This window comes from Staurois parvus, unplaced genomic scaffold (assembly GCF_062004578.1).
Source record: "Staurois parvus isolate SC_StPar_1 unplaced genomic scaffold, SC_StPar_1.0 ptg000260l, whole genome shotgun sequence".
Classification (NCBI taxonomy): Eukaryota; Metazoa; Chordata; class Amphibia; order Anura; family Ranidae; genus Staurois; species Staurois parvus.
In genome coordinates this window covers 105,500-125,868 of record NW_028318056.1, presented here as the reverse complement: position 1 = coordinate 125,868, position 20,369 = coordinate 105,500, and the positions used below count along the sequence as shown (strand labels likewise).

General features: G+C 45.5%; 1 protein-coding gene across 1 annotated transcript in view; it reads left to right on the top strand.

Moving 5' to 3' along the window:
• Nucleotides 1–20,369, top strand: part of LOC149459445 (NACHT, LRR and PYD domains-containing protein 1b allele 3-like) — a 90,350-nt gene that overhangs the window by 50,319 nt on the left and 19,662 nt on the right. The window contains exon 4 of the mRNA XM_089681098.1: nt 3,668–3,888. Coding sequence (XP_089537224.1) covers nt 3,668–3,888 — 221 coding nt within the window. The remainder of the gene's footprint in view (nt 1–3,667; nt 3,889–20,369) is intronic.

Genomic DNA, 20,369 nt, shown 5'->3' with positions numbered 1-20,369 from the left:
CTCTCCATCTTCCATTGTGGTCTATTAACAACACTTACAGGGTGTGCAGTGTGTCTGTGAATTATTTCTGGTCCTTGATTATGACCTAATAAACTGATTGTTTTCACAATACAATATGCCTCATCTAGTCCTCTAACATAGTGGCCCAGTATAAGTGCTTGCATAATGTGCAGCAAGTCTATACAACAGTTATGGCAGCTGTCTTTGTAATATCACACTTTGTTACATTTTTTCTTGAAACAAATTACTTCTCACCGTATTATATTGCTGCCTTATCAAAGTGCTTACATACTGTTCAGCCACTGTGCCTTATGTTTGCTTTTTGTTTCTGAAACATGGCACTGTAATTTTTTTAGTTCACCTTAACAACTGCCTCATCTCTGGAATGTGGTTTTGTGGTGTTTTGGTTTACTCTTGGTTGATATTTTGTTATACCCTCTACACAATACAGTGTGGTATTAAAAAGAAGACCATGAGCTCAGCTATGTGACTTGTTTTGACACTGTTTGGAAATTTGTATAAATTTGATAGCGTTGACTTTAATATTTTTTTTTAGCCCCTTCCTGTCCAGGGCAATTTTCAGCTTTCAGCGCTATCACACTTTGAATGACAATTGCGCGGTCATGCAATACTGTACCCATATGAATTGTTTACCATTTTTTCGAGACAGATAAAGCTTTATTTTGGTGGTATTTATTCACTGCTGGGATTTTTATTTTTTTTACTATGTAAATGAAAAAGTACAAACATTTTTTTTATAAAATTTTGCAAATAAATAATATTTCATTATAAATCTTGGCCAAAATTTATTCCGTAATTTTTTTAGTAAAAAAAAAATCCAAATTAGTTTTTTAAACATTTTTTTTAACATTTTTATTTTATTTTTCTATATTATTATTTTTTATTTTTATTTTTTTTTACATACTGTCACCCTAGCAGTACAGTGTCACCATGGTGACACTGTACTACTTGTGGGGGGGTGATGAAGATTTATTTATTTTTTTTACACTGATTGCTTTTATACCCATATAGGATGTAAAAGCAATCATTTCTCTTTCTCTCTGTCTGCATTCTTGCAGTCATTGAGAAGTACTGAGTGAGCTGTGATTGGTCACAGCTTGTCACATGGTACAAGGCTGTTGTGAATAGCCCTGTACCATGTGACCTCTGTGATCATTCACAGATTTCACACGTAGTAAGCAATGATGTCAGAAGTGACATCTTGCTTACTACTTTGCATGTGATCACTGATTGGCCAATCAGTGATCACATGATCGGGACCTCACACAGAGGTCCCGTCCAACAATCGGTGTTTCACTGTGTCCGGAGGGAGCGCGCACAGCTAGAAAAGGCGGGTGCCGTTTATGAACGGCAACCCGCCCCTGGACTGCCATCGCCCTGCCGTTTATAAACAGTGGCCGGACGGCAAGTGGTTAAGTGTACTTTGCAATAGAATTTAGCGATATTGTCCCACAGCTTCCAGTGCTTAGTTACGGCTTATTGCTACAACATAAAAAATTGTCTTTGAAAAAACTACATAATAAAGAAATTTTTGGGAGTGGAAATTAACCATATTAGGTTGCTGCTGCTGTATGTCGCTGATGCTGTTCCTGAGAGTTGTAATGTTCTGTAAAATCAGAATCAGCTTTAGGGCATCCCTCAGTCATGTTATTTAAACCGCAGATATACTGCTACAGGGTGGCTCGGGTGCGCATATGTGCGCAAATCACGCATATGTACATGATTTCGCATTTCTGGGTAGGAGAAATGCGGCCGTCAATCACCGGGTCCCAGACGGTGCTTACTCACCGGTGCCGGTAATTTCTGATGATCTCCGACGGGGAGGAAAACTGTTTTGTTCACTAACAGTTCTCCTCCCTGTTGGCTCGGGCACACTGCACAGCACAGCCATCCACAGCAGTGTGATTACAGTGAAGCACACAGACCCCGCCCCCTAGTAAAACACTCCCAGAACATAGTTAACCCTTTGATCACCCCAGATGTTAACCCCTTCCTGCCCAGTGCCATTAGTACAGTGTCAGGGCTTTTTATTACCACTTATCACTTTATTGGTGTCACTGGGGATGACAGTGACACCAAGTCAGTTCCCCCCCAGTGTCAGTCCCTCTATAAGTAGCTGATCTCCACCATTAGTAGTAAAAAAAAAAATCCCTGTGTCACGGACTGCCAGTGCCTCTCCCATCCCCCGCCAAATCCCTCCACCCCTTCCTTCCCCCTTGCACATTCCCAGGGGTAGATTGCCGCCTGTTGCCCAAGGCCCCTGCCCAGTGGTAGGTTGCCGCCTGTTGCTCGAGACCCCTGCCCAGGGGTAGATTGCCGCCTGTTGTCCGAGGTCCCTGCCCAGTGGCAGGTTGCCGCCTGTTGCCCGAGGTCCCTGCCCAGTGGTAGGTTGCCGCCTGTTGCCCGAGGTCCCTGCCCAGTGGTAGGTTGCCGCCTGTTGCTCGAGACCCCTGCCCAGGGGTAGATTGTCTGCCTGTTGCTCGAGACCCCTGCTTAGGGGTAGGTTGCCCACCTGTTGCCCGAGTCTCCAATCCGCTGTCCAGTCACGGAGGGAGCTCGGCTGAGGCCCCAAGCCTAGGGGGGAGATTGCCTGCCTGTCGCCGAAGACCCCCCGTGCCTGGAATCGTCCCTGGTTTGCGCACACATCACCCTCTCTGCCATTTCCCCATTGAGTGTCTGTCATTTTGTTGCTTCAATAAAGCTTTGTGTGTTCCCCATCTTCTCCGTGTGCTCTGTCCTGCCTACGCTTCCGTTACACCCTGTATTTATACCGCCATTTGTAAACACTAAAACTTTCACGTAAAGCAATTAATCTACACGTATTGGGATTTTTTTTTTAGCGATGACACGGAGCAGAATACATTTTGGCCTAAATTTATGATGAAATTAGATTTTTTTTTATTTTTTACTGGACATGTTTAATAAAAAGTCAAAAATGTTGTTTTTTTCTCAAAATTGTCGGTCTTTTTTAGTTTATAGCGCAAAAATTAAAAACTCAGAGGCAATCAAATACCACCAAAAAAAAAGACGTAAATTTAATTTGGGTGCAGCGTTGCATGACTGTGCAATTGTCAGTTAAAGTAACGCAGCACTGTATCGCAAAAAAAATGGCCTGGTCAGAAAGGGGGGGGGGGAATCCTTTGGAGGGCGAGGGGTTAAAGGAAATATATATTTTCAATGCTGCCCTTTAGGCATCCTTAAAAAAATCCTCTCCCAACTGAACAATCATTTTTAAAATGTTCTTTTGCATTGATACATGCCCACCAGGACAGTGCCCAGCTCCCCTTGCCAATCCCAGGCCTACTAGGGCAGAAAATGGCCAAGTTGGATTTCTAACATTCAGCATTCAATGGCCTTTGGCATCGTTGTCCAAACTTTCATTAAGTTCCTGAGCTTACCCCAAAGCTGTACACGGAGAGTTCTCTTCATCCCTGTGGAAAAGGGCAAATTGGAGCAGGAAAAGGCGGACTTCTGTAATGGAGCAGGCGGGGCTGACAACACTGCTTGGAATTCAGTTCAGCAGAGGAAATGTTGTCAGCTACTAACAGGAAACTATGAGCTTGGGGACTTTTGGGCACAATTAGGTTCTAAAGTATTATCAGTACAGCAGGTTGTAATAAATAATATTATTATTTTTCATTCTAAGACTAAAACTGAAGCCTGAACGACTTTTCTGCTGCACAGAGACGGGAATCATGTTCAAAGTGAAATCTGAAGCGACCATCACATATGAGCTGGAATGTAAGAGCGACGATGTAAATAAAATACAGAAGGACGGATACGATATTGTGGGTCCTATGTTTAATATAACTGTGGAGCCCGAGGTAGTGACAGTAGTGCACCTACCACATAACCTCTGCTTAAAAGGTAGGTCAGAGAATTGTAATCATTTTATTTAGGAAAGTATGTTAAAGTACTGTATTGGTTCTGGCTTTTTTGCTCTAACAAGTCGGCGGGAAAAGTTAATTGCAATGGACAAGGATCTACATCACTGGATAATGTAACTGACAATACATTTTCATTGCGGGACTTTTTTTTTTAACCATTTGCTGACCCTCGACAGTACATATACTGCAGCGGGGCAGCACAATCATACACAAATGTATGTCATGTGCCTGCACCAGGTTTAGGAACGTGCTGTTCCCCTGCACCCCCCCTCCAGCAGATTGCAGATCCTGGAACTTAGGGCATAGTGAGCATGTGATTCTATGACCACAATGCCAACAAAGCTGTTATGAATGAATTAATTCATTTATAACAGCTGTGTTGCTGCTGTGATTGGCCCACAGCTATCACATGGGACCTGGGCCAATCACAGCACCCTGCACCATGTGATTAGCTGTAGCCAATCACAGAATACTATTGATCACAGCTGTCATGAACGGTTAACATATTCTTAACAGTTAAAGACTGTCATTGTAACAAAAAACAAAATATATATATATATAAAAAAAAAAATCCTGATTACCCCCCTAATGTAGTACAGTGTTACTATGGTGACACTAACCAATCCATTGAAAGTATGTTAAAAAAAATAGTAAGAAATGAAAACATTTTTTAAAAAAAGAAAAAGTTGAATAAAGAATTATTATTTTTTTTTATTATTATTATTATACAGTATTTATAAAGTGCCAATAGTTCGCTCAGCGCTGTACATTACAAAGGGGGATAATACATGAGACAGTACAATACAATACAATACAATACACGAGGGGTTTGAGGGCCCTGCTCCTTGGAGCTTACAATCTAGGAGGGAGGGGATAGTGGTACAGGAGGAGATAGCTGTGGGGGATGGAGTGGTAGGAAGAGTGGAGGAGATTGGCAGGGGGTGGGGTAGGCTTCCCTGAAGAGATGGGTTTTCAGGGTGCACCTAAAGGAGAGGAAAGTAGGTGATAGTCTGATGGATTGGGGTAGGGAGTTCCAGAGGATGGGCTATGCCCTGGAGAAGTCCTGGACGCGGGCATGGGAGGAGGAGACCAGGGAACTAGAGAGGAGGTCCTGTGAGGAGCGGACAGTACGTTTTGGGTGGTACTTGGATATTAGGTCGGTGGTGTAATTTGGGGCAGTATGATGGCCGGCTTTGTACGTCAGTGTTAGCGTTTGAATTTGATCCGTTGGGCAATCGGAAGCCAGTGGAGGGATTGGCAGAGAGGGGTGGAGGACACTGAGTGGAGGCCAGTGGAGGGATTGGCAGAGAGGGGTGGAGGACACTGAGTGGAGGCCAGTGGAGGGATTGGCAGAGGGGTGGAGGACACTGAGTGGAGGTCAGTGGAGGGATTGGCAGAGGGGGGTGGAGGCCAGTGGAGGGATTGGCAGAGAGGGGTGGAGGACACTGAATGGAGGCCAGTGGAGGGATTGGCAGAGGGGGGTGGAAGACACTGAGTGGAGGCCAGTGGAGGGATTGGCAGAGAGGGATGGAGGACACTGAGTGGAGGCCAGTGGAGGGATTGGCAGAGAGGGATGGAGGACACTGAGTGGAGGCCAGTAGAGGGATTGGCAGAGGGGGGTGGAAGACACTGAGTGGAGGCCAGTGGAGGGATTGGCAGAGAGGGGTGGAGGACACTGAATGGAGGCCAGTGGAGGGATTGGCAGAGAGGGGTGGAGGACACTGAATGGAGGCTAGTGGAGGGATTGGCAGAGAGGGGTGGAGGACACTGAGTGGAGGTCAGTGGAGGGATTGGCAGAGGGGGGTGGAGGACACTGAGTGGGGGCCAGTGGAGAGATTGGCAGAGGGGGGTGGAGGACACTGAGTGGAGGCCAGTGGAGGGATTGGCAGAGGGGGGTGGTGGAAATGGAGCGGTTGGTAAGGTGGATGAGTCTGGCTGCAGTATTCAGGATCGATTTAAGCTGGGATAGTCTGCAGTGAGGGAGGCCAGTGAGGAGGGAGTTGCAGTAGTTTTTAGTTTTTAACATACTGTTATCAGTCAGTTACCTGATCACCGCCACTTCAGTCATATAATGACGCTGTACTGTACTGGTGTAAAAACAGAAATTGTGGAAAAAAAACAAAACATTTGTATTAAATTTCTTCAATTTCCAAAAAAAAATTTGACAAAAAAATTACAACTTCAAAAAAGCTCCCCATGTCTCTTACTAAATGCCTCACACTGTCTACTTTCAAAAAAAGGGGTAATTTGGGTGGTATTTGTATTGTCCTGGTATTACAAGTCCTCAAGAAGTGAGATAGGCTGTCAATACATCAAAATTGATCAATTGTCAAATATACTGTATATACCATAGTTGTTAGACGCTATACCGTATTTTTCGCCGTATAAGACGCACCTAGGTTTTAGAGGCAGAAAACAGGGGAAAAAAAAAATCTGAACTAATGGACTGCAGACAAAGTACAGGAGATGACCAGAGACTGCGGACACAGTACAGGGGATGACCAGAGACTGCGGACACAGTACAGGAGATGACCAGAGACTGCGGACACAGTACAGGGGATGACCAGAGACTGCGGACATAGTACAGGAGATGACCAGAGACTGCGGACACAGTACAGGGGATGACCAGAGACTGCAGACACAGTACAGGGATGACCAGAGACTGCGGACATAGTACAGGAGATGATCAGAGACTGCAGACACAGTACAGGGATGACCAGAGACTGCGGACATAGTACAGGGATGACCAGAGACTGCGGACACAGTACAGGGGATGACCAGAGACTGCAGACACAGTACAGGAGATGACCAGAGACTGCAGACACAGTACAGGAGATGACCAGAGACTGCGGACACAGTACAGGGATGACCAGAGACTGGGGACATAGTACAGGAGATGATCAGAGACTGCGGACACAGTACAGGAGATGACCAGAGACTGCGGACACAGTACAGGAGATGACCAGAGACTGCGGACACAGTACAGGAGATGACCAGAGACTGCGGACACAGTACAGGAGATGACCAGAGACTGTGGACACAGTACAGGAGATGACCAGAGACTGCGGACAGTACAGGGATGACCAGAGACTGCGGACAGTACAGATGACTGCTGACCTTTGGGGAAGTGGGGAGCGGGTACCTGAATTTGACAGGTACCCGCTCTTACTTCCGCAGAGTTTTTGATCTTACCTGTTCCTCGATCCAGCCGCGCGCTGTCTTCCCGGCTTCTGTAATGTCCAATAGCACACCAGTTTAGGGCATTTCCACAGCATATGTAACAGGGTACTGTTTTCTACAGCACAATATGGGCACAGGGGAGTATCCTTCCTGGGCAAATCAAATAGTTCCTGGAGGTTGCGATAAGTGCGATGGACAATGAAAAGGTCGGTAAGCTTTTGTGATGAAGACACAGATACCAATAAGATATTAGAAAGAATTGTGGACTACTCTTCGTCAGAGATATACTCCACATCTCTGGACCACTGCAGTCTACATTTAAGGGACATAGCCCTGGACACCAATTGAATCAATGCACTGTATAGTGAGGAGATCTGTCCCCTTTTTGGTTGGAGAGCGCACTAATCGACTAAGAAGAATGGGATTAACCAAGACCCACGAGGAAGCCCTGGCCTGTGTCAAGATGGCATGTCTAAGTTGCAAATATTTGAAAAAAAGATGGAGTTGGGCAAGTCAAACTCCGCACCTAAAGTTTGAAAGTCTTTCATCAATTGCCCATGGTACAGCTGAGGGACATATTTCAGACCTGCAGCTGTAATTATGGTTATTAAGGATACTGTACGTGTAAATGTGGTAAAGCCTTGATATCGGAAGTAATGTTTTGCTTTGCACCACACCCTGTCAATCATTTCTAGTGTAGGAAACTGTGCCAGGGCTTTAAACTCACTTGCTTCCAGGCATTCCACCAAATTATCTGTGGACACAATCCCTAGAAGAAGCGAGCTGACCAGGTCTGGGTGTGTATCGGGGCGGACTGACCATTTGGAAACTCGGGCACTGCCCAAGGGCATGGGGTCAGTAGGGGGCCACATGAGATGCCCTTAGTACCTTTTTCATAGGCTTTTTTGAGTTTGTGCAAGGACACAGGGCCCCAGGGGAGGACTGACCATTTGGAAACTTGGGCACTGCTCGAGGGCCCGGGGTCAGTAGGGGGCCCCATGAGATGCCCCTGGTACCTTTTTCATAGGCTTTTTTGAGTTTGGGCAAGGACACAGGGGCCCCATGATCCCCTATTGTCCAGGGGCCCCATGAGTTGTCAGTCCGCCCCTGCAGGGGCCCCATGATCCCCTATTGCCCGGGGGCCCCATGAGTTGTCAGTCCGCCCCTGTTGTGTATTGTCTTGATAGGCTGTAAAATCTTGTAGTTGGGCCACAATATAATAAAGAAAGGGGTTGAGAACCTCAAGGCCGCCCGTATCCTTAGCTTCCTGTAGAGTCTCTAGTTTAATCCAAGGTGTGTGCATCCGCCAGATTAAGGAGTGAAACACCGTATCAAATTGTTTGAAGATCTGTATAGGAATCCACACAGGGGCATTACGCAGGATATAGGGTAATTGAGGGGCCCATATCATTTTGATTAACCCCTTGACCTCGGCGTCACACAAATATGGGGCCCACAGAAGCACGCACAGTATGCTCCCAGCACAAAAACCGCAGTGTCACTGAGAGCCCCAGGTCCTGTTCTAACTATCGGGACCCAGGACTCCCGGTTCCGGGTCACATGATCGCTGTGATAGCCTCTGATTGGCTATCACAGTGATGAGTCACCGTACAGCCCGGCCCCCTTGTTTTTTTCTCTCTCTATGAATGGAGGAGATAGATACATTGTATCATTATATACATCCCATTATACATTGTATCCTTATATACATCCTATTATACATTGTATCCTTATATACATCCCATTATACATTGTATCATTATATACATCACATTATACATTGTATCATTATATACATCCTATTATACATTGTATCATTATATACATCCTATTATACATTGTATCATTATATACATTCCATTATACATTGTATCATTATATACATTCCATTATACATTGTATCATTATATACATTCCATTATACATTGTATCATTATATACATTCCATTATACATTGTATCATTATATACATTCCATTATACATTGTATCATTATATACATTCCATTATACATTGTATCATTATATACATTCCATTATACATTGTATCATTATATACATTCCATTATACATTGTATCATTATATACATCCTATTATACATTGTATCATTATATACATTTTATTATATATTGTATCTCTCTAACTCCTGGCATAGAGGGGAAAAAAAATGTTTGTAAAAAAAAAAGATAAATAAATATTAAAAAATAAAGACAAAGTACCTGGATCAAGGTTTGATCTAGTTCAGTGCCAGGGTTAGTGATGGAGTCTAGGTCAGGGTCAAAGATCATGATTTAAAAAAACAATTGGTGTCAGTAAGAGCTCGTTCACACTTGGCTGTTTTACCAGCACTTGCCAAACGCCCCTATAGCGTTTGGCAAGCATTGGTCCGGCGTTTGCGGAGCATTTTTTAATGCTCGGCAAACACTCCGCAAACGCCGCATGCGTGGTTTAGCGGCGGTTGCTAGGCATTTGCCGAATGTTAAAAATGCCCCACAAACGCCTATAATGATGTTTGAATGGTGTTACCGCTCCGCAAATGCCCCGCAACCGTGTCGCAACCGCACTGCAAACGCCAGCCAGGTGTTTGCGGAGCAGCACCATAATCTAGAACAGGAGGCTTGAATGCCTCCTGACTCGACCAGAGGCGTCCGTTTTTCCGCAACGCAATGCAAACGCTCCCATTAGAACAGCACCATGTGCTACAATGTGCAGAATTGGCAGAGGCGTTTGGGAAGCGGTAAAACCTCTTCCCAAATGCCTCTCTGCTGCCTGCACACAACGCTAGTGTGAACGTAGCCTTAGTGTCAGTGTGTTTTAGGTTAAAAAAAAAAAAGACAAAAACAAAATGCGCACTATTGTTTCTGGGCTGTACTCCGGGTACAAACAACAAATAACATACACATATATGGTATCGCTGCGATCGCCAAGAGCTGGAAAATTTATTTTGTGTTGTTTTTTGGTGGTAGGTTATGGTAGTAACAAGAAACACAGCTAAATAAAAAGAAATATTTTTTTTACTATTTTGGATCAGTTTTGCTTTGATAATAAAAAAACCAGGAGATATCCATTACCATTTACCACCAAATGAAAGCCCAATTTGTCCTGAAAAAAAACGCGGTATAATCCACCTGGATGTACGAAGTAGTTGTTATGATGCGGACGGTTTTAGTGACACAGGTCAGTGTTGCAAAATTGTGCTTAGGCATTTATATTTGTTTTACCTTTAGGCGTGAAGGGGTTAAGTTATACCCAGGGGCGGACTGACCATTATGAAACTCGGGCACTGCCCGAGGGCCCGGGGTCAGTAGGGGCCCCATGAGATGCCCCTGGTACCTTTTTCATAGGCTTTTTTGAGTTTGGGCAAGGGCACAGGGGCCCCATGATCCCCTATTGCCCGGGGACCCCATGAGTTGTCAGTCCACCCCTGGTTATACCTCTCTATCACGGAAGGAAGGAGTTTGGTCCAACTGGTTGTTTTTTGTTGGAATTTTTTAAATAGCATAAGTAAGTTTTGTATATTCCAATACAGTGGAGCAAATGTTGGTACCCAGATTTTTAATCCCTCGCCTACCAGGTACTTCAACCCCCTTCCTGTCCCGGCCAATTTTCAGCTTTCAGCGCTCTCGCACTTTGAATGACAATTGCGCGGTCATGCAACACTGTACCCATATGAATTTTTTTATCATTTTTTTCACACACATAGAGCTATCTTTTGGTGGTATTTAATCACTGCTGGGGGGGTTTTATTTTTTTGACTATAAACAAAAAAAGCAAACAATTTGAAAAAAAGTTTTTCTTTGTTTCTATTATAAAATTTTGCAAACAGGTAATTTTTCTCCTTCACTGATATGCGTTTATCAGGCTGCACTGATACGCAGCACTGATGGGCACTGATGAGGTGGTACAGATAGGCAGCACTGATGGGCATTGTTAGGCTGCAATGATGAGGTGGCACTAATGAGGCGACACTAGTGGGCATTGATGAGGAGGCACTGATGATGCTGCTCTGATATGCAGCAATTATGGGCACTAATAGATGACACTGATGAGCGACACTGATGGGCGACACAGATGGGCACTGATAGATGGCACTGATGGGCAACACTGATGGGTGGCGCTGACTGGCAGCACTGCTGGGCACTGATGAGTTGAAATGTTGGGCGAACTGCTGGGTAGCACTGATGGGTGGCACTGCTGGGCACTGATGATCCAGGCACTGATCATCAGTGCTGATCTGCTCTGTGACAGTTGCCGGTTATCGATAACCGGCAACTGCATTTACCGGTGATCTGCTGTGTCATTGGACATGGCTGATCATGTGGTAAAAGGCCGCTGTGATTGACCTTTTACCTCATCATGTAATCAGCTGTGTCTGTAGGACACATCATTCATGGAGATCACCGGGTGCGCGCCGCTGAGGGAGCGCGGGAGCGTGCGTTTGGGGAGGAATTCTTATGACACCCTCCCAAAACTGGACAACCACGCTGTAGCCATCATTCAGCTATAGCGCGGTTGGCAAATGGTTAAAGGAGTCCACTATTTCAATCTGCACAACTTCAGGTGGTATGGAATGTGTAAGGGTGTCCAGCGGGAGAAGGTTGGTTATCCCAGTTTATTGAGAAGTCGGAGAAGTAGCCAAATTCTGTGATCAGTGTCATTAGGCTTGTTAACGAGGAGAATGTATCATCCAAAAAAAAAGGGTGTCATTGGAATATAACGCTACTTTCTCTGTCTGTTCTCTACAAAAACCCACAATATCTGGATGCTCTCTAATGGCCGCCCCCAGGGGCTCTATCACCAAGACAAATAATAGTGGGGAGCAGGGGCGGACTGACCATTTGGAAACTCGGGCACTGCCCGAGGGCCTGGGGTCACTAGGGGGCCCCATGAGATGCCCCTGGAACCTTTTTCATAGGCTTTTTTGAGTTTGGGCAAGGACACGGGGCCCCATGATCCCCTATTACTCGGGGGCCCCATGAGTTGTCAGTCCGCCCCTGGCGGGGAGAGAGGACAACCTTGCCGTGTCCCTTTTCCTAATGTGAATGAGGAGGATAGGGTATTAACCAGAATACGGGCCAAAGGGGCATGATATAATCATTGAAGTCATGAGATGAAAGTGTCCCCTAGGTTAAATTTCACAAGGACTTGCCACAGGTACCTCCATTCTACACTGCCAAACGCTTTAGCAGGGTCAAGAGACAAAATCGCCCTGTCACCCAAATTGTCAGAAGGGATTTGAAGGTTAAGATAAAGCCTGCGAATATTGATTGCTGTAGATCTGTTGGGAATGAAACCCAATTGATCTGGATGAATAAGCGTAGAGATAACCTTGGTTAGTCTGGTCAACAGTACTTTAGTATTGATTTTGAGATCTAAGGTCAATAATCAGGCCCGGACTGGCCATAGGGAACACTGGGCATTTGCCCAGTGGGCCAAGGCCACCTGGATAGGAGAGGTGGCCCAGCAGCACATAGAGGACTGGCATTTCTCGGTTCCTCTAACCCAACCGCCTCTCCTATCAATCTCATGTATGCATTCGGCTCCTGTATGCTGCCCCCGTGGTCACCCTATCTCCCTCATCTCCTACAGTGGCTCTGCCTCATCTCCTCCAGTGGCCCTCTCCCTCATCTCCTCCAGCAGCCCCCTCCTTCATCTCCTCCAGCGCCCCCCTCATCTCCTCCAGAGGACCCCTCCTTCATCTCCTCCAGCATCCCTCTCCTCATCTCCAGTGCCCTCCTCCTTCATCTCCTGCAGCATCCCCCTCCCTCATCTCCTCCAGAGGCCCCCTCCCTCATCTCCTCCAGTGGCCCCCTCCCTCATCTCCTCCAGCACCCCCTCCTCATCTCTCTCCTCCAGAGCCCCTCCCCTAATCTCCTCCAGCACCCTCCTCCTTCATCTACTCTAGCGGCCCCCCACTCATCTCCTCCAGCACCCCCCATCTCATGTTTTTCTTTTTTCTTTCTTTCTTTCTTTCTTTCTTTCTTTCTTTCTTTCTCTCTCTCTCTCTCTCTCTCTCTCTCTCTCTCTCTCTCTCTCTCTCTCTCTCTCACTGTCTCCTGTTTCTCTCCTTTCTTTCTCTTTCTCTCTCTCTCTCTATTTCTTCCTCTCTCTCCGTCCTGTTTATCTCCTTTCATTCCTTCTTTCTCTTTGTCTCCCGTTTCTCTCATTTTTCTCTCTCTCTTAGTTGGTTTTTTTATAGTTCTCTCTTTCTTTCTCTCTTTTGCTGTCTCCTGTTTCTTTCTCTCTCCTTTCATTCTTTCTTTCTCTCTTTCTCCCGTTTCTCTCATTTTTATATTTTCTTTCTCTTTCTTTTTTATAGTTCTCTCTTTCTTTCTCTCTCTCTCTCCCCCTCGCTGTCTCCTTTTTCTCTTCTTTCTTTCTTTCTTTCTTTCTTTCTTTCTTTCTTTCTTTCTTTCTTTCCTTCTTTCCTTCTTTCCTTCTTTCCTTTTTTCCTCTCTCTCCCCTGTTTCTTTCCTTTCTTTCTTTCTCTCTCTCTCTGCCCCTCGCTGTCTCCTTTTTTCTTTCTTTCTTTCTTTCCTTCTTTCCTTCTTTCCTCTCTCTCCCCTGTTTCTTTCCTTTCTCTCTCTCTGTCTCCTGTTTCTCTTCTTTTTCTTTCTTTCTTTCTTTCTTTCTTTCTCTCTCTCTCTCTCTCTCTCTCTCTCTCTCTCTCACTGTCTCCTGTTTCTCTCCTTTCTTTCTCTTTCTCTCTCTCTCTATTTCTTCCTCTCTCTCCGTCCTGTTTATCTCCTTTCATTCCTTCTTTCTCTTTGTCTCCCGTTTCTCTCATTTTTCTCTCTCTCTTAGTTGGTTTTTTTATAGTTCTCTCTTTCTTTCTCTCTTTTGCTGTCTCCTGTTTCTTTCTCTCTCCTTTCATTCTTTCTTTCTCTCTTTCTCCCGTTTCTCTCATTTTTATATTTTCTTTCTCTTTCTTTTTTATACTCTCTTTCTTTCTCTCTCTCTCTCCCCCTCGCTGTCTCCTTTTTCTCTTCTTTCTTTCTTTCTTTCTTTCTTTCTTTCCTTCTTTCCTTCTTTCCCTTTTTCCTCTCTCTCCCCTGTTTCTTTCCTTTCTTTCTTTCTCTCTCTCTCCCCCCCTCGCTGTCTCCTTTTTTCTTTCTTTCTTTCTTTCCTTCTTTCCTCTCTCTCCCCTATTTCTTTCCTTTCTCTCTCTCTCTCTCTCTGTCTCCTGTTTCTCTTCTTTTTCTTTCTTTCTTTCTTTCTTTCTTTCTTTCTTTCTTTCTTTCTTTCTTTCTTTCTTTCTTTCTTTCTTTCTTTCTTTCTTTCTTTCTTTCTTTCTTTCTTTCTTTCTTTCTCCAATTGAGTCGAGGACAGTTTTAAAGAAGAGATATGGGAAGACGGTTGCTGAGCTTCTGCAATGATTGCCAGCATATGACCCATCTGACCCATCTGATTGCCAGCATATTACCCAGAAAAAAAATGGTTATTTTCAGCATGCTGAAGTTGTACAGTATGCAAAAACTGTTGGGCATATACCCACTTCCTCTCTGTATTAGGGTGGGTATTGCTAAGATAGGCTTGTTCTGCTTTGGTTACAGATTGGCCGGTGTCAACCTCCCACTGTCTGGAGTTAGTCTTAATTCTGGAAATTTCTCTGATACACATGCCTCTAATATATGCTTTCAAAGCATCCCAAACAATTATAGGAGATGTTGAGTGTCTGTAATCAGGTAAGAAGCCCTGTAATTGTTTATGCATTAGGTCCAGATCCAGAGTTATCCAGAATAGACTGAGTGTAAATGTAGAAGGCGTTTTCAAGGATAAGGATATATGCATTGGAGAATGATCGGATAGGCCCCTGGATAAGTAAGTCACCTGAGGTGTATACAATACGATCAGATCAGAGCCCAACGTTAAATCTATAAGGGACAGAGAGTGGGAGCTTGAAAAACGTGAAAATTGAGCATCTAGTGGGTGGGGATATTGCCATAGGTCCAAGAGCCCAATCTCCATCATATGGCAGGAAAAAAGAGTAATTTGTCTAGGGCCATGCGGGGAGAATTTTTTAAAGAGATCTAAGGAAGTATCCAAAACAGTGTTAAAGTCCCATATTACCAGTATTGGTATTTGTGGATTGGTGGCTACAAATTGAAACAGACACTTTACTGTCTCTATATTAAATGGTGGAGGTCCATACATATCTGCAAGAACACATAAATGAGAGTCCCAATTGCATAACAGAAATATGCAACAACCTAACGGATCTATCTTGGAGGAGATAACCGTGAAAGGTACACCTCTGGCAACCATTATACTCCTGCCCCTAGAGTATTGAGAGTGTCAGGGTCCTGTCCACGGCAGGAGTTCTGGAAGATCTGGCATTTCTGCCAATACTCTACATGGCCGCAGAAGGACGCATCAGCCTCAGTCTGGTGCCAGACGGCCTTTATAAGGAGGCTCATCACTTCCTCTGGTTGCTGGATGATCTCTAGCTCCCCGTGCCTTGTTCCTGTGACTTCCTGATACCGACTCGGCTTGCACTTGGACCTGTCTACTGAACCCCTGATCTGACCTCGGCTTGGCTAAAGGATATTCTCTCTCTCGCTCCTCTGTGTATGACCTCGGCTATCCCATCTGACTACGTCTGCTCTGATTCCCACCTGGTACCTGACCTTAGCTTGAACTGGCTATCCAGTAAATCTCTAATCCTGGAAGGGTTTGTATACCACACACAGGCACCACCTGTCTGCAGACCTATCTCCGTGCACCAGCTGTGCTTCTGAGTGGACCACCAACGAGCACTCCTACAGGTGACCTGTGCCACTTTGGGCCTGACTCCCGCTGTCCCACTCTCAGGGAAGTCCGGAACTTAGCCGCAAGGGAAGCCCTCTCTCCATTGGCCTCCATCACCAGGTACGTGATAGAGAGTGTGTAGCATGTAACTGAATGGGGAATTTAGAGCGTTTCAGAAGTGTCCAAAGTCATGTGAGTCTCTTGAAGGCATACAATGGAAGGGTCTTGATAGCTGAGGAATGTGAAGACAGCCGACCTCTTCATAGGGTCATGCAGGCCACGGATAATCCAAGAAAGGATATTACCCTTTTGATTACTCATGGTTATGAGGGAGGTTATGAAGAGTAGGATTTTGATTCCTTGGGGGCAGTGTCCAGTGTCCCTTGGAAGTGTTGGACAAGATATCACCAGTACGATGTGTATATCTACAGGGAAATCCCAGAGAATATGGTCTTCCTCCCAAAGTCCAGTAGGGGACAAGTGGAATAGGGTGTTTCCAAGCCCAGAGACACCATAGCAAAAAATAGAAAAAATAACAACTAAGCCTAACTAACCCTAAGGTCCAAGCGCGGTCAAACCTGAGTAAATTCAAAAGCACCCCACAGGGTAGCAGGGAGGGTAATCAAAAGGGCTAAAGCCGACATTCCAAGAGGTGTAGCCATGCGAGTTAACTGTTACTAATGCAATGCTGGTGATCTACTCATCCCTTAACTAGAGTACTATGTATCCTTTACTCATTCATGTATGGTAAGGGGTTGTATCTGGGAGCTCCTTTGTTTTTAAAGATGAGCTCCAGATTCCAACAAGCCCCCCACACCCACCAGGACAGGGTTATAGCAAAGAGGCCCTTGTCCTCCTGATATTGAGGGCATGAGGCCTGGTATGGTTCAGGAGGGGGACTGCTTTCCTTTGCCTGGCCAGGGTCTGCTATGAACTTTGGAGAGGGGGCCCCAAGATCTTTTGCTTTTTTCATGGGTTACATCCTTAAAAAAAAAACTTTGCCATTAAGTTCCATTTCCTTGCTACCTTTTTTTTTTTTTGTGAAAAAGGCATGGGGTCCTATGGGTCCCTATGCCGTTTTTTTTTATTTTAAAAAAAAAAGGAAGCTGGCAGGGAAATTCATTTACCAGAAATTTAAATTGGTATTTTTTTATTTGTGAATGAGTAAATGTCAACTTTGCTGTAGTACACTGTATACATTGTAGAGGTGTCATTTTACAGGCAGATTTAAGGCATGTTTTTAAAGGAATTGTCCATTTTCAATGTTTCACTTTAAATCTTATTAAAATTACTGTTCCCCACAAAATGTTTTTTTATTTATATTTTTGCATTGGTACATGTCTTCCATAGCAGTGCCCAGCCTTCCATGCCATCCATGTGTGTGACAATCCCTTTCCAATTAGCCTTGAAAATAGCCAGAATTGATTTTAAGGGTTTGTCTCCAATTGACATCAGTGAGGTTTGCATTAATACTTGAATGTTTGAGCTGTTCAGCGAACCTCCCTCAATACACACCCAGGTATGCTCGTCTCATCCCCACTCACCATGAATGGACAGCTGTTCCTTACTGTATGTTACCTGAACATTGCGCAGCCTCATGCAGGCCATACATGGTTCGAATTCAGAACGATTTTTCATCCGAAAATCGGAAAAGTCGGTAATGCGATGGCGCCATCAATGATTTTGCAAATTGGCCGACGAGTCAGAAAGTTCACCCCATATAACATGCAAAACTTCTGTTCCTTCCAGGTCACGGCTCATGCGCCTATTCTTTTTGGAAAAACAATTGTACGATTTGACCATCATTGAGTCGAAAATCGGTCCTTTTTCACAAATTTTCCAACATGCCCGATCACCGAAAAGGGGAGGAACCATGAAAATCGGCCGGTGCCATTGACCCACTAACAGAGCGAAAATCGGCCGATTATTCTTAGGTCCGATTTTCGGACGAAAAATCGGTCAATTTTCGACCGATGTATGGCTGGCCTAAATCACAAAGCCTTTGGCAAATATTGGAGGTCCTTAAGGTCTTCTCAGAAGCCCGCCTCACCACCTGCCCCCTGGACCCTGTCCCCTCACAACTCCTTCGGTCACCCTCCTCTTCCATCCTATGCTCCCTCACTCACATCTTCAATCTCTCCCTCTCCACCGGTACCTTCCCCTCCCCTTTAAAGCACGCACACATCACCCCCATACTTAAGAAGCCCTCCCTGGATCCCACCGACCTAAACAACCTAAGACACATCTCCCTGCTGCCATTTACCTCTAAACTACTAGAATGCTTAGTCTACAATCATCCGAGCTCCCATCTCACCTAGTATTCCCCCCTGCTCGTGCCCCCTCCCCGACTTCACCATAAATATCGCTAACACCATCCTCAGTCTATCCCCTCACGCCAGGGTACTATGTGTAATCCTAGACTCCCATCTGTCCTTCCAGTCCCAGATCCAATCACTGACAAACTCATGTAGACTTCACCTCCGCAACATCTCCAAGATACGCCCGTTCCTAACCCCGGAAACCATTAAGCAACTCATTCACTCCCTGGTTATATCTCACCTCGACTACTGTAACTCCCTCCTCATTGGCCGACCTCCTCGTAGACTATCCCCCCTCCAGTCTATCATGAATGCTGCTGCCAGACTCATCCACCTTACTAACCGTTCTGTATTCGCCTCTCCTGCCAATCCCTCCACTGACCTTCACTCAGTGTCCTCCATCCCTCTCTGCCAATCCCTCCACTGACCTCCACTCAGTGTCCTCCATCTCTCTCTGTCAATCTCTCCACTGACCTCCACTCAGTGTCCTCCACCCCTCTCTGCCAATCCTTCCACTGGCCTCCACTCAGTGTCCTCCATCCCTCTCTGCCAATCCTTCCACTGGCCTCCACCCCTCTCTGCCAATCCCTCTCTGCCAATCCTTCCACTGGCCTCCACCCCTCTCTGCCAATCCCTCCACTGATCTCCACTCAGTGTCCTCCATTCCTCTCTGCCAATCCCTCCACTGACCTCCACTCAGTGTCCTCCATCCCTCTCTGCCAATCCTTCCACTGGCCTCCACCCCTCTCTGCCAATCCCTCCACTGGCCTCCACTTAGTGTCCTCCATCCCTCTCTGCCAATCCCTCCACTGACCTCCACTCAGTGTCCTCCATCCATCTCTGCCAATCCTTCCACTGGCCTCCACCCCTCTCTGCCAATCCCTCCACTGACCTCCACTCAGTGTCCTCCATCCCTCTCTGCCAATCCTTCCACTGGCTCCCAGTTGCCCAATGGATACAATTCAAAACTCTAACAATGACATACATATAAAGCCGTCCACAACTCTGCCCCAATTTACATAACCGATCTTATCTCTAAATATCACCCAAACCGTACACTCCGCTCCTCGCAAGACCTCCTACTCTCTAGCTCCCTCATCTCCTCCTCCCATGCTCATCTCCAAGACTTCTCCAGGGTGTCACCCATCCTCTGGAACTCCCTACCCCAATATTTTAAATTATCACCTACTCTACTTGCCTTTTCGGCGTTCACTGAAAACCTATGTCTTCAGGGAAGCCTATCCCGCCCTCAGCTAATTCTGGAATCCTCTACTCTTCCAACCAGTCCATCCCCCACAGTGACTACCTACTGTACCACTCACCCCGCCCTCCTAGATTGTAAGCTCCCAGGATCAGGGCCCTCAAATCCCTCTTGTATTGGACTGTATTGTTACTGTATTGTCTCTCACTATAATGTAAAATGCTGAGCAAACTGTTGGCGCCATAAATCCTGTATAATATTAATAACAATAATGGACATTATGGAGAGGTTTACTAAAACTGGAGCACTCAGAATCTGGTGCAGCTGTGCACGGCAGCCAATCAGCTTCTAACTTCAGCTTGACAATAAGATATGGAAACTGATTGGTTGCTGTTCACAGCTGCACCAGATTTTGCACTTTCCAGTTTTAGTAAATCTCCCCCATGGGTATTTTACATCATTAGACTGTAATTTACTGTCCTGTCAGGTAGCCTTACATTGAGATAAGAGGATCACTGAGGAACAACCAGGAGACAGAGCATTTACATTTAATCATAAAATATGGCTGTCCTATGGCCATATATGCAAACAAGCTATAGACCGCAACAAGGGTTTTAAAAACCCAACATATATTGATAGGTGTGACGGGAGTCACTTTGGGTGGGGGGCCCATGGAACCCAGCTCACTTTGGAGGGGTGGGGAGACCCCTGTCTCAGCTCCCCATATCCCTCCTATGTGTAAATCACCCTGTGCCTGTTAGGGGTACAGGGTGAAATGTCCTAATATTGTTTAGATATGTATAGGTGTGGGGGGGGGGGTTGTTCATTGTTTAATGCCATGTGGTTGTATCCCATTGTTCTATTGTGTGTCTTTCTAGGAGCAAACTATGTGTTTGTGTATTGGCTTGGTGGGGGGTGTTTCCGGCAGCCCTTCCCCCTGATGGGACGGCCTGCCGATGTGTGTCTTGTTACTGGGTGTGTATTGCCCCGCCCTGTGTATATATCTTGTATCTGT